The sequence below is a fragment of the Cotesia glomerata genome, linkage group LG4 (assembly GCF_020080835.1).
Source record: "Cotesia glomerata isolate CgM1 linkage group LG4, MPM_Cglom_v2.3, whole genome shotgun sequence".
NCBI classification, from domain to species: Eukaryota; Metazoa; Arthropoda; class Insecta; order Hymenoptera; family Braconidae; genus Cotesia; species Cotesia glomerata.
In genome coordinates this window covers 13137940-13156418 of record NC_058161.1, presented here as the reverse complement: position 1 = coordinate 13156418, position 18479 = coordinate 13137940, and the positions used below count along the sequence as shown (strand labels likewise).

General features: G+C 26.7%; 1 protein-coding gene across 12 annotated transcripts; it reads right to left on the bottom strand.

Moving 5' to 3' along the window:
- Positions 1-3765: 3765 nt before the first annotated feature.
- On the bottom strand, positions 3766-18238 carry LOC123263562 (troponin T, skeletal muscle-like). 12 transcript variants are annotated; one of them, XM_044726438.1, is made up of 14 exons: positions 11939-12102; positions 10758-10804; positions 10566-10596; positions 9133-9153; positions 8381-8398; positions 7974-8001; positions 7707-7908; positions 7610-7646; positions 7200-7299; positions 6913-7131; positions 6449-6541; positions 5900-5980; positions 5400-5478; positions 3766-4013 (listed from the first exon to the last, which is right to left on the bottom strand). In XM_044726438.1, exons 6-14 carry the CDS (start codon positions 7977-7979, stop codon positions 3784-3786), a joined length of 1047 nt encoding a protein of 348 aa, XP_044582373.1. In that variant the 5' UTR covers positions 7980-8001; positions 8381-8398; positions 9133-9153; positions 10566-10596; positions 10758-10804; positions 11939-12102; the 3' UTR covers positions 3766-3783. The 12 variants fall into 12 exon arrangements, with proteins under 12 accessions (XP_044582373.1, XP_044582374.1, XP_044582378.1 ...); XM_044726439.1 differs by lacking the exon at positions 11939-12102 and adding an exon at positions 10869-10935; XM_044726443.1 differs by lacking the exon at positions 8381-8398.
- Between the last annotated feature and the right edge of the window lie 241 nt (positions 18239-18479).

Here is an 18479-nt window from a genome sequence, read left to right as displayed (position 1 = left end):
TATTTTGTATCTTTTTGTAAAGAAAAAAAAAATTTTTTTTCCTAATAGTCTTATGAACGTGGACTTGGCGCGACTTTTTTACAGTGAAACTGTTTTTGTTCGGATTGTTTCTACGTAGGTAATCAGTCTAATTCTTCATAATATTCAATGTTTGTAGGATTAATTTTGTATTGAGAGAAATATTTTTTAAAAGTTTAGTGCAAGAACTGGAATTGGACTTTAAGTATACCTTTGGTAAGACAGAAGGATTTGTTCTTAGTCCCACCAGTCACATTCAGTTAAATGATAATTACGAGAAACTTAAAAAGTAATCGAGGTTTTTAACAAAGGGATGTTGTTAAGGAAGTACGAGCACCAAGGCAACTTTTGATAAAAGGCTTGATTTTTTTTTTAATATGAAGTTTAAATATGTCTAAACAAATTCCGAAAATTTGAAGGAGATTGCCCGATCATTTAAATAAATAATTAACTTTAAAGTTGAGCAATTTAACATTGGTCTTATGGGGTAACCCTCAAACATTGATACATTTCTGTATTTTTCTCGTAAAACTGTCGGTGAATATTTTTAAAAAACTTATGAATGAAAGTAAATATATTAGTGATAAATTTAATTTAAAAAAATGTACACTTGCCCGACTAATTAAAGTGTATTAATAAAAAGAAAAATAAATGCCGCCATTAGCCAATGTTAAATGTATATCTATATATTGAGAAAAATCATATTGTTACTGCTCTCCCGTTACCGCGCTAGAGTCGATACCTATCCCCACCCTGCCTAGCGCTCGTACTTCCTTAATTAGTTATTCTTCTATATTATAAGATAAATTTTACTATAGTATAAGTTTCAGTCACATAATCCATTCTTATAATAATTTAGATGAAAAATATGAAAATATATCATGTAAGCAAACTATTCGTAACGTGATTGGTCAAATATATCATAAGCATGAAAATATATGCAAACTCAATAGTCAGGCGCGCGCTTGCGCGCGCAAATTTAAATTCTAGTTATATATATAATTGATGGAATATATAATTAAAATATATAATCAAATGCCCCACCAGTCACTATGGAATGCCTCTATAACTCCTAAAATATTGATTTTTAGGAAAAATTATGAGACAAAAATTGTAGCTTAGGAAATTTCCTATTGAATTTTAGGAGATATAGCAACTTTAGGAGTAACTAGGAAGTGGAAAATTATAAATTATTATTTAGGAACTATAAAAGTGACCATAACTCCTAAAATATTGATTTTTAGGAAAAATTATAAGAGACAAAAATTGTACTTTTTTAAAAAACAATTTTCTACAAAAAACGTTTTAATACTACCAGCCTATTTTTAATATTTTAGGAGATATAACCATTTTTTTAAGGCATCTATTAAATAAAATAAAAAAAAAAAAAAAAAAAAACTTACTTTTAGACAAATTATTAATGTTAATTCATTTTCTATATTTTGATTTTCTTACCATGTTAATAAAGTAAAAATTGTTTTTAAATCTTACCTAAAAATAAAAAATAAAGATATTGATAAAAATTCATTATTATTAATGATACTAAAGTTAGCCGAAATTTTTAATTTTTTTTAATAATTAAATTAGAACAAAAAAAAATATTTTTAAAAAATTGCACACAGTTTTTAAAGTTTTGTACAAATAAAAATTTTTTTTTCTTTTTTTTGAAGTCAATTTTTTGAATAAAAAAAAATAAATAAATTTTTAAGTGTCGGCTAACTTAATTTTCATTATTATTATTATTATTATTAAAAAATTACCTCATTAATTTATCCTTGAGCTTGAGTCAACTCCTACCCCTTCCCCATTTCACAAATTTAATTTTGTCTTCACAAATTCTTTCATTTAAAAAATTCTCCATTGAAGCTTCAATTTTTCTGGCACTTATTCTCTTTTGCGCAGTCGCATAATTTAATTTTTTTTCTCTGCCAATTATCACAGCCATTATTTTTAATTAAAAAAAAAATTTTTTTACTTATTTTATAATAATCCTGCAAATTATTAAAACATTTTTATAAATATTAATTTTATAATTTTTAGGTTAAAATTTTTCTTCAATCTACAAAATTTTATTTCTTAAATAAAAAAAAAAATAATAATTCTTATTATGAAATACTCACCACAATTTTGTATAAAAAATATATTTCTGTTTAATATATTTATATAAAATATATTTCATAATATTTACTTAACACAAGTGTGTTTTTATTTACATTTTTAATCTCTCTAATTCTGTTTGAGCAACTGGTGGGATTAGTAGGGATATTTTTAAGAGTGGGGGGTTTAAATCCGCCATTTTTATTTAAGCGGGAAAATTTTAAATTTTGAATTTTTAAATTCTATTAATTAAACTGAATTATTTTTTTATTAATTAAAATTAATTATAATATTTTAATTTATCAAACTGAATAATAATAACAATAATTATGATAAATACATTTTTATTGGTCATTAAATTAAAATTTTATTGTTAATAATATTACAATTTTATAATCAATCTATTTTTTTTTATTTTAAAAAAGCGCGCGCTCACCATTTTATAATTTTATAACAAAGTCAGCCATTTTGTAATATAATATAAAGTTCTTGATGCCAATATAAATTTTTTTTTCATTTTCTATCATTAAAATTAATTATTTTTTCTGAAATATTTTGTTTAAATTATTTTTAAGGAGATTTGAGCGGAAAAATTTGAAATTGTTTAATTTTTTCAATTAAAATTAATAATAGTTGCATTATTATATAATTAAAATTAATAATAATTTCATCAGCAATACATATAAATAATGAATTTTATTATTAAAAAACTTGTAATTAAAATTCTATTAATAATTTATTTTTTTATTTTAAAAAAAAGTACGCGCTCGCCATTTTATAATTTTATACCAAAATCAGCCATTTTGTTATAAAATATAAAGTTCTTGATACCAATATAAATTCTTTTAGTTTTTTATTTTTAAAATTAATCAATTTTAATAATTTTTTCTGAAATTTTTTATTTTAATTATTTTTAAGTAGATTTGAATAGAAAAATTAAAAATTTTTCAATTTTATTAATTTAAATTAATAATGATTTTATTAGTATCATATTAATAATTAATTTTCATTGTTAATAAAATTTAAATTAAAATGTTATTATTAATAATATTTTAAAATACAATTTTGTAATTAATTCATTTTTTTATTTTAAAAAAAGCGCGCGCTCAGCCGCCATTTTATAATTTTATAACAAAGTCAGCCATTTTGTCAAGAAATACTTAGTTTTTCATGCTAGTAAGAATTTTTTATTTTTTATTGTTAAAATTAACCAATTTTTAGAATTTTTTTTTATAAATATATTGTTTAATAATTTTTAAAGTAAATTTATAAGTGAAAATTGAAATTTAGCTTTCTTGTCTTTAGAAAAATCATCAATTTTTACAGTTAATATTTAAAAAAATAATTTTTTAAAAAACACTATTGCTTTTTAATTTAATAAATAATTTTTTTGATAAAAAATTATTAATAATAACTTCCTAATTTTTGAAAATCATTAATCATAAAATAAAAGAAAATTTTTTTTAGGAAAAAATAAATATTTTTAGGCATTTTTCAATTTTTTATTAATCATGACATACAATAAATAAATAACTTGAATTAAAAAGCCGACAATAATTTCTGGTTTAATAATAATGATAATAATAATAGTAATAATAATAATAATTATAGTAATAATAATAATATTAATGATAATGATATTGATAGAATTTAATTAAAATTAAATATTTATTCTTCTTCCTCTTCTTCCTCCTCCTCTTCTTCTTCTTCTTCCTCCTCTTCCTCTTCCTCCTCCTCTTCTTCCTCTTCTTCCTCCTCCTCTTCTTCTTCAGCTTCCTCTTCCATTGCGGGCTCTAAGTCCTCGTCGGCGGCAGCCTTGACATCCTCCTCGCCCTCTGGTGACTCGGGGTCGTCCTTCTTCTTCCCGGGTCTTTCTCCAAACCATTTAGGTAATTTCGCTGGAATTGTTTGAATTTTATATATTAATATATTTATTCTGGACATTTTGGTTGTGTTAGTGATTAATTAATTAATTAATTAAGTAATTATTTAATTAGTGAGATAATTTTTTTAATTACAAGGGGAAAAATTAATTGGTGTTAAGTTTTTAAAATATCATTTGATTTTTTTTTTTGGGGGAGTGACATTATTAATAATATGAAGAAGTTTTGGAGCCTTATGAAGAAGTTAAATGGAATTTTTCAAAATTAATTAACTAGGGTTTTATTAAATAATGACTGTTGTTAAATTGAATTGTATTTTCTTAATTATTGACATTTTTAAAAATATAAGCTCATCCTGATGTTATACTCATCAAGAGCTTTCATTTGAGTACCCACATGTATTTTTGATATATTTTTCATATATTTATATATATTATATATATATCATATATATGTATATATGAAAAATATATCAAAAATGCATGTGGGTGCTCAAATGAAAGCTCTTGATGAGTATAACATCAGGATGAGCTTATATTTTTAAAAATGTCAATAATTAAGAAAATACAAGGTCATTTCTTAATTATTGACATTTTTAAAGATATAAGCTCATCCCGATGTTACACTTATCAAGACCTTTCATTTGAGTACCCACATGCATTTTTGATATATTTTTCATATATACATATATATAATATATATAAATATATGAAAAATTGATGTGGGTACTCAAATGAAAGGTCTTGATGAGTGTAACATCAGGATTAGCTTATATTATCAAAAATGCCAATATTTCACGAGATAGAAGGTCATTTCTTAATTATGTAATATATAACATATATTTTAGAGATATAAGCTCATCCCGATGTTACACTCATCAAGATCTTTCATTTGAGTACCCACTTGCATTTTTTATATATTTTTCATATATACATATATATAATATATATATAAATATATAAAAAATTGATGTGGGTACTCAAATAAAAGGTCTTGATGAGTGTAAAATCAAGATGAGCTTATATCTTTAAAAATTTCAACAATTCACAAGATACAAGGTCATTTCTTAATTATTCATATTTTTAAAGATATAAGCTCATCTTGATGTTACACTCATCAAGATCTTTCATTTGAGTACCCACTTGCATTTTTTATATATTTTTCATATATACATATATATAATATATATAAATATATAAAAAATTGATGTGGGTACTCAAATGAAAGATCTCGATGAGTGTAATGTCAGGATGAGCTTATATCTCTAAAAATGTTAATAGTTGACAAGATACAAGGTCTTTTCTTAATTATTCATCCCATAAGACACCAAAAACTAACAATAAAACTAAAATAAAACAGTATAAAAAATTTGTAAAAAAAACCACATCGAAGAGTACATACTCTTCTGGCGACCAAGGAATTGTTCCTTCTGTTGGGTCCACTCCTTCTCCTTGGTCTCCTTCAGCAGGTCTGTCAGTCCCTGTAATCAGGCCCACATGCAAGGGACAAGGACCACACATTAATAATTAACCATTAACCATTAATCATTAATCATTAACAATTAATCATAGATATCCATCTCCGGCTGCGAGTTCCTCGAACAATAACAATAATAAATAACAATAATAAATAACAATAAAATTAATAAGGGGACCAAATAACATGCCTCCATTAATGACAGGGGGAATTAATAAATAAAACTCGATTAAAGTGATTAAACGCGACGACTCACTTTTCGTGCGCTTCATGAACTGTTCAGTTTTTTGCTTCCACAATTTCTCGTTCAGTTCAGCTAACGCCGTATCATAACCCTATTTTATCAACTTTATTATTAACCTCTAAGGGCCGTTAATCGGTAATTAATAATAGATTTTTTATTTCGTTAATAAATGTCAACTTACGCCCTCGAACAATTTTTTCTTGTCGTCGTATGATCTTGTGTCAACACGACGCTCGTACTTGGACGCTACCTGGATCTTGGGCTGAAAAAAAATTTTATTTCAAGAATTATTTATTTGTTTATTATTAAAAATAGTATTTTTACTATTAAAAAACTTGCTTTTATTTTTTTAGATACGAATCTGTAATTTTTTTGGTCAAATTCCTCTATGGGACATTTGGAACAACTCAGGCGCATGCGCAGTACGTTTTTTTTTACAACAATAATATAATTAATGTCTTTTTTTTGGAACAAGTACTTTCACAGGTCAATATAAACTGTATTGAATACAAATTAGTCATTTTTATAGCTAAGTTCCACTATGGAACATTTGGAACAAGTCAAGCGCATGCGCAGAACTTTTTTTTTAAATGCATCAATTTTTTATGACTGAAAACTTTTAAATAAGTTTAAGAATGATTTATTTTTATATTCTGATTAATTTAAATATCCTAAACCATTAATTAGCTATTAATAATTAATTAATTAATTAATTAATAATAATACATACGGGGTATTTTCCGGTTAATGCCTCGGGGTCAAGACCCTTTTTCAAGGCCTTATGCCTCAGCTGTTGCTTCTGTCGCTCCTTCAACTCTTTCAACTGTGAATTAATCATTATTAATTAATTAAACAAATCGACTTAAACTTTGAACCTTCAGAAAAGGTTCAAAAAAATTTTTTTCCACTTCCGGTCTTAAAAATTTACAATCTGTATTTTTTCAGCTTTAAAATGAGCGCGAGTTGGATTTTTTCTGATAATTCTAACCGGAGATATCCGAGCGTTAATCATTAATCAAATAATTCCCATTAATTGATTAACGCTCGGATATCTCTGGTTAGAATAATCAAAAAAAATCCAACTCGGGCTCATTTTAAAGCTAGAAGAACACAGATTAAAAATTTTCAAGACCGAAAGTTGAAAAAAATTCCTTTCACTCTTTTCAGAGCGTTTAAAAATAACCAGAAACTCACGTCGTAGTCTTGACGTTTCTGACGCTCTTCCAAGTCGTATTTTTCAGTTTCCAACTTAACAATTGTCTCCCAAAGATCATTAGCCTTAGAGCGCAATCTCTCGATTGACAGGTTCTCAATTTCAAGAGGCTTGATACGGATTGACAATGAGATTTTCTTCTCTTCTTCTAGCTGTTCTTTTGTCTTGTTACGTTCCAATGCCGCTGATGACATGTTTCCCTGAAAAAACAACAAAAATTAGCCAATTAATCTCCGATTAATTGGCTAATTAATTAATCACTACTTACCATATCTTTTTTGTTAATAGTAAAGTTGGGTCCCTTTTTGCTCTGATCTTTCATCGCTTGCATCATAGCTTGACGCTTTTTCTCCGACTCTTCAAGACGCCTGTGATTAATAAAGAGATTAATTAATTAATGGGTTATTAATATTCCAATATTACCACGAAGGGTTATTGGGAGATAGTTCAAGAATATACAAAAAAAAATTCGAATTAATCCGATGATTATTTTCAAAGTTACAGAAGTTTAAAGTCAGATGTTGCGGATGTACGGATGAATTAATTTTCTGTAACTCGGGAACTAATTAACCGATTTGAAAAATTGAAACGGAAAATTAAAGAGGGTGTAATTCTGAGTGACCTTGCAAAATTTGGGGTAATTTGGTCACCTAGTTTCTAATAGAAAAAAATTCTTACTTTCTTTTTTCTTCCTGGTCACGTTGTTTCTTCTCCTCTGTAATCATTAATCAATATTAATCCAATTTTTTTTTTTTTAATAAAATAAATAAATTACCAATTTCACGTTGACGACGTTCCTCCTCTTCCTTCTTCTTCTGGGCCATTCTTTTCTCTTCCTCAGCACGGCTGACTTTGCGCTTCGCCTGTTTCTCCTTCAACATTTTAAGTTCTTCCTCTTCCTTGGCCCTCTGTTTCCGCCATTCCATAATATATTCCTTAAGCTGTTCATCGAGATCGCTTCTCTTTTGTTCTTGCCTCTGTAAAAAAAAAAAAACTTAGCAAAACTCCCTTAAAAAAAAAAAAAAAAACAAAAATTTCTTACCTTCATAAATTCCGGATTGTCGGAGTCTCTGAATGGAAAAAAATAAAATTAATAAGCGACAAAAAAATAAAATAATTACAAAAAAAGCCTTAATTAATGTTCGATACAATTAAAGCGTAATTATTATAATTATTAACAATTACAGCTGCGGATAGGTGGTAGGTAAAAAAAAAATAAAAATCGTAAGGGGTAACACGGATTATTGCTCCTTTAACAAAATTCTGCGTAAGCTAGAAATAATAATAATAATAATAATAATAATTATGTTTATAATTATTATAGGGGGTGTTTATTTACAGGTAACCCTTTTCGTAGGGTTGTAAGGTCTGAAATTAATAAATTATTTACATAAATAATAAAAAAATGGCAATTTAATGCAATTGTTTGTAACAAATCCTCAAACTTACTTTTGGGACGCCCTACCCCTACAAAAAAGAGAAATATTGATATTAATATATTCTTAATACCTTAATTATCTTCTAAATAAGCAGATTAATTATTTAAATTAAAAAATTTTAAAAAAGCTCGCAGGTGAACTTTTTTATGTTGGCGTCAAGCCAAGACGCTTGTTCATGTGACGGGAGTGGACGAGGTTCGATCCCAGGCTCCGGTAATTTTTTTTTTTTTTTTTTTTAATTAAAATTGTAAATTAATCTGCGTTAATATTTTTTAAAAAATTTACCCCTCGTTGAAGAGTTTGTCGGGAGTGAGGATGTTGATATTATTAAAGGATTAACCATCGACACAATTGCTCGTAATTGGCTAAATCTTGTACTGTTTTTTTTTTTTTGAATAATTAATTTTAATAAAAAAAATAAAATAAAAAAATGAAAAATCTCAAAAAAAAAAAAAAACAACAACAAATTATATACAAGCGTCTTATCAGCGTTTGTCAGCGTTAGCATGTCTCGTTTATTTTTTAGCTGTAAAATAAAATTATTTTATTATTATTGATTATTGATTATTAATTTTTTAAACAATAAAGGCGGTTCAGCGAAACGATTTGTCGTTTTTTGGTTTTTTTTTATTGTTTAATTAAAAATTATTTTTTAATAATTAAAAAAAAAAAATTAATTTTTTTATAGAAAAATTGCGAGCTAGTAATTTTGTTTTTAAAAAAAAAGGCGAGGCGAAGAACTGCGGACGAACATTAACTTACTCGATCTTCTTCTCTGGCTGCCTTTAATGTCAATGTCGCATTGGATCAATTGATTGCGTCGTTGGATTTTTATTTATTTATTATTTATTGAGAGACGGATGGTTCGTAATGGAAAGAGAAAGACCAGAGTCAGTTATTGGCTTTGTGTGTGTACGGTGTTAGTAAATTTTTATAATCTAATTACTAATTACTAATGACTAATAGAGCAACCGAATTTTTTTAATTTTATTAGGTGTAATTTTAAAAAGTAAACAGTGTGGTCGATCAGGAATTTTATAAGGAGTAGATAGAAAAAAAATTTTGAAAATCGGACCAGTAGGAGCTGAGATATGGACAATTTTGAAATCCGTACATTGTTCTGTACGGATGTACGGATTTTAATTTTCCTGTTAATTTAGAGTAATTTTAATGCACAAAAGCATTTTTTTTGTTAATTTAAGGATTCTGAGTCGACTGAGATAGCTTTCAAGTTAATTTGAAACATCAAAATTAACTTAAGGACCGAAATTTTGAAAATTTTTCCTAAAATCCGAATTAAAAATTTTTTATCTAAAATTGTGACTAATATTTATATTTATTTATCTTAGTGTATAATTAGCCGGTAAAAAAATTTTTTTAAATCGGGTGAGTTGGTGCCGAGATATAACGAAGTCGTACATTCGTACATTATTTAGTACGGATGTACGGATCATTGATTTCTCGGTAAATTTAAATAATTTCAATGTACAAAAGCATTTTTATTGTCAATTCAAGTATTCTGAGTTAACTGACATGGTTTTTAAGTAAATTAGAAGCTTCAAAATTAAATTACAGACCAAATTTTGAAAAGCTAACGGTGTGGGCTACTGAGAATTTTATAAGGAGTAGATAGAAAAAAAATGTTTGAAAATCGGTTCAGTAGAAGCCGAGATACGGCCAATTTGTAAATCCGTACATGGTTCTGTGCGGATGTACGGATTGTAATTTCGGCGTTAAATTGGAGTAATTTCAATGTGCAAAAGCACTTTTTATATTAATTCGAGTATTTTGAGTCGACTGAGATGGTTTTTAAGGTAATTTGAATCTTCAAAATTAAATTTAAAAAAAAAATTTTTTTTCTGTCAAAAAAAATTTTTTTTTTTTAATTCATATTAAAGTGTATAATTGATCCGGTCACTCTATTTATAAAAATAAACACACGATCTATTTTAAATTTAACCAGACTTGCTCTATATACACATATAATATTAAATTAAATATGTTTATATAAATATATAAAAGTCCAATTAAATTTCTACTTCTAATCTACAAATTCCCAAATTTTGATCCATATTGTGTAGCCCTATTTAAAAATCCACTTTCTTGCGACTTACTTCCTGCAAAATTTCCAAAAATTCTTCAATTAGAAAATTTTCAAAAAAAAAAAAAATTTTTTTTAATATTTTTTTTTCAACTTACACTTCCTCGACCTCCTCCTCTTCGCTCCTAACATAAATAGGAAAAACGAATAATTAATATTAATACACATGCGGAATAAAATTAATTACAGGGCGGAAATTTTCGAAAAAAAAAAATAAAAAAAATAACATACAAGGGTGACATTTAAGGTGACATATAATTTTTTTTCCAAATATTTTTCTACTTACGAGTATTGCTCCTCGTCGTCAGACATGTTTGTTGTTTATTGAGTTTTCTGCAAAAAAAATAATTAATTAAAATTTATTAATTAATTAATTATTAATTGGAGAAATAATTACGAGTAAATAAAAATAAGAAACCCGATACTAGATACCGAAGCGCTCTATAAGGAGAGATCACCTCCGAATCGTAACTCTAATTTTAACTAACGCATACGCGCCCGGTGAGCTCTAAACTCTCTCTCTCTCTCTTGCCGTCGGCTTTCAAAAATAAAATTTGTATTTATATACAATTGTATCTCGACCTATTTTCTCATATTTCAGCTTTGATTTTTCTTTTTCATTTTTTTCAGGTCTATTTTGAATAATTTACTTTATTCTTTATTTTTGAAGTAAAAAAAAAAAAAAAAAAAAAAAAAATTTGTCGACAGGATTCGAACCCTAGTCCTGCGAAACGAGAGTTTTTAGGTGTTATCACTCCGCTAATATAAAAAATTGATCTGAGGAATTTTGAAAAAAAAATTTGATATAAAGGTTTGTTATTTTTGGGAGAGTTAGATTTTGAGGGAGAATATTTAATTGTTATTTTATTTTTTGAAGGAAATTAAATTGAAATTTTGGTATTTTTAAGGCTATAGAATATTATATTTTCATAAAATTTTGTTTTTATAATTTTGAATAAAATTTGAATTATCAAAAATTTAATATAAAAATTTTTCAAAATTTTCCATAGTTAAAAATTTGACATAAAAATTTTTAAAAATTCCCCATAATAAAAATTGTTCGAAATTTCCCATAATTCAAAATTACTCATTAAAAATTTTTCAAAATTTACCATAAATAAAAATTTGACATAAATTTTTTAAAATTCCCCATAATAAAAATTTTTCAAAATTTGAAAAAAATTTTTTTAAATTTACCATAGTTAAAAATTTGCCATAAAAATTTTGAAAAATTCCCCATAACAAAAATTTGACATAAAAATTTTTAAAAATTCCCCATAAAAATTTTTTTTGATTAAAAAATGCCACTAAAAATTAAAAAAATTTTTTTTCAAAATTCCCCATAAAAATCACTCACAAAAGAAATTCACCATTCAAAATTTCACTATAAAAATCACTTTTAAAAAAATTAAATAAAAAAATTAAAAAGAAGAAATATACTTAAAAAAAAAGTTAATTCCAACTTACACTTGAAAAAAAAAAAAAAATAATCCCCTTGCGGATGCGTGAAAAAAAAGAGTACGCACTGAACAAAGTTCCGCGGTGGAATGTGGAGTCCGCACTGGTAACAGCGGCTCTGAGAACACTGGAGTAAGTAAAGAATATCTAAGTAAAGAATAATCCACCACTACCGCCACCAGTTTATTTTACTAACGACTAACAACGATCCTCGCCTTCTTCGTCGTGCAGCTCGGTTAATTTTAGGCACACCATCGCCACCTAAGTTATCTTATGCACCCCCCACCCGCCCGAAAGCTCCACTCGCCCACCCCAAGCATCTGCCGATGCCCCCGCGGGCTCTAATTCGACATCACGGCAACAAAATTCAATCTATAATAAATATAACGATACTATTTTTGTCATTTTAAAAAGGCTAGTATCGTAGGAAAGAAACTTGAGAAAAATTAAATATCATACCGATTTATAAATATTCGTAATTTGTAAGAAACTTCCCAGGGATATAAAATAACAAATCTGTTGTCGGAAGATGCAAATAAACAATTTTTGTTAATAGTTACCGATCTGATATAGAAATCGGCACTTTTTTTTTGATATATCGGTTCTGTAGGACATTCCGGACAAAATGGTACCAAAAGATCGGCACTTTTCTAAAAGATCGGTATGGGACTTGTGAAATTCCGCGTTGACACTTTCTTTGTACAAGGTTTCAAACCGCGATAACTACTAAACTATTGAAGTTACAGAAAAAAGTTTGAGACGAAAGTTGTAGGGAATTTTATTTTGGACTTAAAAGATCTCTTATAATTTTTTTTGGATTTTTAATATTTTACCTGGAATTTTGATTTTAAAATTGAGAAGAAATTTTGATCCTTGTGAATTCCTAAAAACTTTAAATTGCAATTATGACTTAATTATTGAAATTACAAAAAAAAAGTTTGGATCAAAAGTTGTAACAAATTCAATTATCTACAAAAAAGGTTTCTTTTGGATTTTTCCTAAAATTAATAGATTTTCCAGAATTTTCATTTTAAAGTTTACAATAAACTTTTCAAGTTTATTAAATAATTTTCAATTTATTAATTTTTTTTTTCAAATTGCGATATCTTCTAAAATATCAAAGTAATTAAAAAACATTTAAAACAAAGTTCAAAGTAAATTTCCTCCTCTACAAAAAAAGGTATCTATCAAATTTTCTCCAAGCTCAATAATTTTCCCAGAATTTTCATTTCAACATTCTTAGTGACATTTTCAATTCTCCCTCTCAATTTTTCTTTTCAACCCCCGCTATCTCTCAAACTACAAAAGGTCCAAAAAAAGTTTCCTACAAAATTTCTACAAAATAAAAATTCCCTACAAAGAAAGGTCTCTTACAATTTTTCCGTATCTCCAACCATTTCCCCAGAATCTCAACTCGCTCCCTAAAATCACCTTACAAAAATCGTTAATAGTTACCGATCTGAAATAGAAATCGGCACTTTTTTTTGGATATATCGGTTCTATAGATCATCCTGGATCCGATGGTACCAAAAGATCGGCACTTTTCAAAAAGATCGGTATGGGACTTGCCGAATTTCGTGTTAACACTTTCTTCGAATTAAACTTAAAACCTTGATAACTACTAAACTATTGAAGTTACAAAAAAAGTTTGGGATAAAACTTGTAGGAAATTTTATTTTATACAAATAAATGTTTCTTATGATTTTTTCGTATCTCGATTATTTTAGTCAGAATTTTTATTTTAAGATTCATGATTGAGAAATTTTGATGATTATCAATTCTTAAAAAGTTTTAATTAAAATTTTTAATCAATAAGTTGTCTAACGGAAAAAACTTTTGGGACAAAATTTTTAGGAAATTGAATTTTCTATAAAAAAGATTTCACCGATTTTTCTGTATCTCCAACCATTTTCCTAAAATTTTAATTCTTAGATTTATAATAAAGAAATTTTGAACATTATTAATTCCCAAAAACTTCAAATTGGAATTCTAACTAAACTATTGAAGCTACAAAAAAATTTTTAAATAAACCTTGTAGGAAATGAAATTTCCTACAAAAAAAGGTCTTTTTCAATTTTTCAATATCTCCAACCATTTCCCTCGAATTCCAACCAGCATCCCTGAAGACGCCATACAAAATCGTTAATAGTTACCGATCTAACCCAGAAATCGGCACTTTTTTTTCTCAAAATCGTTTTTATTGACCCTTCTGGACCCAAATATACCAAAAGATCGGCACTTTTCAAAAATATCGGTAAGTAACTTCCGGAGTTGACTCTAAAAATCGGTACCAGGAACATTCTTTTTAAACTCGTTTTTTCTCAAGTTAACTTTGACGAAAGTAGGCGTTATTATACATCATTTCACGCGAAATTTTACAAGGATTAACATTATATCCTTATATACAACAAAAAAATTTTTTTTTTATTCAAAATCTTGTTTATTAGTCGAAAAAATTATAAAGCTAGAGCCAAGATGTGTCACAGGTTATTTCCGAGCGATAAGACATAATAATAATTGTTTAGGATGGAAGTGAGAAACGACAAAATAATATAATGATAGTATATAACGTAAGAATAAAAAAAATTGGGATGAAAGAAGAGAAGTTTAGAAATGGGGCCGCCATATTTGGCCTCCATTATATTTTTGTATGCGAGGTGCCAAGCAATGTTACGTATTTGATGATAGATGTGTATATTATTTAGTAAATATAATATATATGTGATGTATATATATTTAATGTTATATGGGTTCAGTTATTTTTATTTTTGACTATTGGGGATTGTTTAAGAAATTAAAGAAATTTAAACTAATTCAAGGTCAATGAATTATTTTTAATTTTGTTTCGAAATAAAAAAAAAATTTTTTTTTTTTAATTTGAATAATATTAAGAGGATAAGAAAAATTTTGTGTCCAGGATAGTCATAAAATAAAATCGTTTTTTTTTTTTTTTTTAGTTTGAAAATATCTCTAGATACATAATTAAGAAATGACCTTGTATCTTGTGAACTATTGACATTTTTAAAGATATAAGCTTATCATGACATTACCCTCATTAAGACCTTTAATTTGAGTACCCACATCAATTTTTCATATATTTCATATATTTATGTATATTATATATATGTATATATGAAAAATATATCAAAAAGCATGTGGGTACTCAAATGATAGCTCTTCATAAATGTAACATCAGGATAAGCTTATATCTTTAAAAATATCATAAATTGACAAAATACAATATAATTTCTTAACTATTGACATTTTTAAAGATATAAGCTTATCATGACATTACCCTCATTAAGACCTTTAATTTGAGTACCCACATCAATTTTTCATATATTTCATATATTTATGTATATTATATATATGTATATATGAAAAATATATCAACAAAGCATGTGGGTACTCAAATGAAAGCTCTTGATGAGTGTAACATCGGGATGAGCTTATATCTTTAAAATATAGATTATATATATATATATGAATATATGAAAAATATAGCCAAATTAATATGTAATTAAATTTAAAAAAAAAAATTATTTTTAAAAATTGCATTTTTTAGTTTTGAAAATTTTTTTTGCCATCATTTATTTGTTATAAAATTCTTTAAATTATTGAATGTATGCCGAATTAATTTTTATTAATTACGAAATGACCTTGTATCTTGTAAACTATTGACATTTTTAAAGATATAAGCTCACCCCGTCATTACACTCGCCGAGACCGTTCATTTGAGTACCCACATCATTTTTTCATATATTTTATATATTTATATATATTATATATATGTATATATCAAAAATATATCAAAAATGCATGTGGGTACTCAAATGAAAGCTCTTGATGAGTGTTACATCAAGATAAGCTTATATCTTTAAAATATATCTATATATATAAAAGAGAAAGTGTGTGGGCATGTTCCATATAGGCTCCGAAACGGCTGGACCGATTTCAATGAAACTTTCAGGGAATCTCCAGATTGACCTGGCGAGTAATCCTGTAAAGTTTGGCGGTGATCGGAGTATTTTTTTTTTTTTTTTGAATTGTTAATGACATTTTTTTTAGTGCTAATTTTTTATTACTGATATTGTATATTCTATTGTTTTCATAAACCAATTTAAAATTCAAGATAACACGTGTGTCGTGTATTTTTATGTCATTAGTATATTGAAGAACATTTTGGAAATTTTACTTTTTTTTTATTACTTATATAAGAATTAGTGGCATAATTTAGAGTATTATTGGTGTAAAATCATATGGGAAAATGAACTATGTTAGTTCACTGTTGAGCATAATAATATTAATTATGTAATGATGTTGGGGATTATTCTGCACTTTATATTCTCAAACTTAATAAACATCAGGTAAATTATTAGTTAATTCACATCATTATAGATATTTAACGAATCGATTTCAGATTGTTTATATTTTCAATGCGCAAGTTCGATGACGAACTTTTATTGTGAATATTCAAGCAAGTCCTATTTGTTTTTGCGTTCATCGTAGAGACAATATTGTGTTAACTAATATGTTTATGGGTGTAGGTGATGATCTTCACCTGGCAGAAAAACGAATAGAAGAAAATTAGGACGACGATTGATCCTAAAGGCCATCCCTACAACTTCCCGCTCATTTTGTATTTAAGCGCTCAAAATTACACATTATGTTTTTGAGCTCCTCGAGCTCAAAAATATGATTTTTCTGTCATTTTTAGCTCTCCGAGCTCAAAACTCTAATAGCAGTTTAATAAAACACAATTTTTTGAATTTTCAAACCGCAATAACTTTTGAATGAATAAACCGATTTTCACGCGGTTGGCAACATTCGACGCAGTTTTTGAAGCCTCATGAAGAATCTTTGAGTATGGATTGATCGAACTAGAAATTTCGGAGTGATTCCAAAAAAAACACTTTTTTCAGTTTTCTTTCGACAACGATAACTTACGAACGAATCAACCGATTTTGACGGGACTGGCGGAAATCGACGTGGTCTTTCGATGTTAAGAAGGGTTTACATTTTTTCTCTCTCTCGCCCTCTATTGGACAAACGAAAGTATCTCTGTCATACTTATACAACAAATGGAATCTTAAAACGCATTTTATGCATAAATAAATGAAAATTTTCCAAAAAAGCGCTTCGCTCTTCGATAGATAATTTAATTATCTATCGAAGAGCGAGGCGTTTTTTTTCGAAATTTTATCATATACATGAGAAAAACACGTTTGAAAATCAACTATCAACCGCTCTTAAGAGCTGATTAGTTTTTGGAATCGATTGATATAGCCCTTTGAAAGTAAATCCAAAAAAAATAACATAAGAAAAAATTTTTTTTTGGAGTTTTTTTGAGATTTCTCAAAATCTACCAGCTCGAATCGGTCCAAAGTGTATTGAAAATCTAAGTTTGGTTAAGTCCTTTCGAATGGCGCCAACCGCGATGAAATCGGTCAAGCTGTTCAAAAGTTATAAAAGGGTTACATACATACATACATACATACATACATACGTACGTACATATATATATATATATATATATATATATATATATATATATATATATATATATATATATATATACATACATACATACATACATACATACATACATATGCAGCATATATATATATATATATATATATATATATATATATATATACGTACATACATACATACATACATACGTACACATATATATATATATATATATATATATATATACATACATACATACATACATACATACACACATACATACATACATACAGACACACGGACATCATCGCGAAAATATTCAGGGAAGCTTCCTAGGACTTCAAAACGTCGAGATCTGATGAAAACTCGATTTTCGAAAAACGGGGTAAAACCAATGACTTCCCGATTTTTGAAAATCTACGATTTTCTTAGCGGGAAGTTAAAAATTAAATCGAGGACAAATGATAATTATTATTGTGGCAGTTTCATTATTATATTGATTGATGTCTTTTGTTAATAATTTAATTCCTGTATCCTTAAATAAAGCCCGGCGAAGCGGGCTGAGTACGCTAGTGTTATATATATGAATATATATGAAAAATGCATGTGAGTACTCAAATGAAAGCTCTTGATGAGTGTAACATCGGAATGAGCTGATATTTTTAAAAACGTTAATATTTAAGAAAGTACAATGCAATTTAACAAAATTCATTATTTACTAAAGCAATATTTAATTTATTTATAGTTCACAAGTCACGGCAGTCACATAATGACTGTAAGATTGTTAATAATAAAATAATTTTGAAATATATACTTACTTAATTGTTTCTAATATGAGGTATAATGGGCTTTTTAAATGGTCTCATTTTTCCTCCAAATCTTAACTGGCCAGATTCTTTTTTTCCTCCAAATCCTCCACCTAAAAAATAAAAAATAAATTAATTTTAACATAAATTATTATTTAATATTTAATAATTATAATAAAAATTTGGAGTTTATAATGGTTTGTAATTTTTTAGAGATTTATAATTTATTTAAGAAATAATAATGGTAATTATATTTTTGTTATACAAAATAA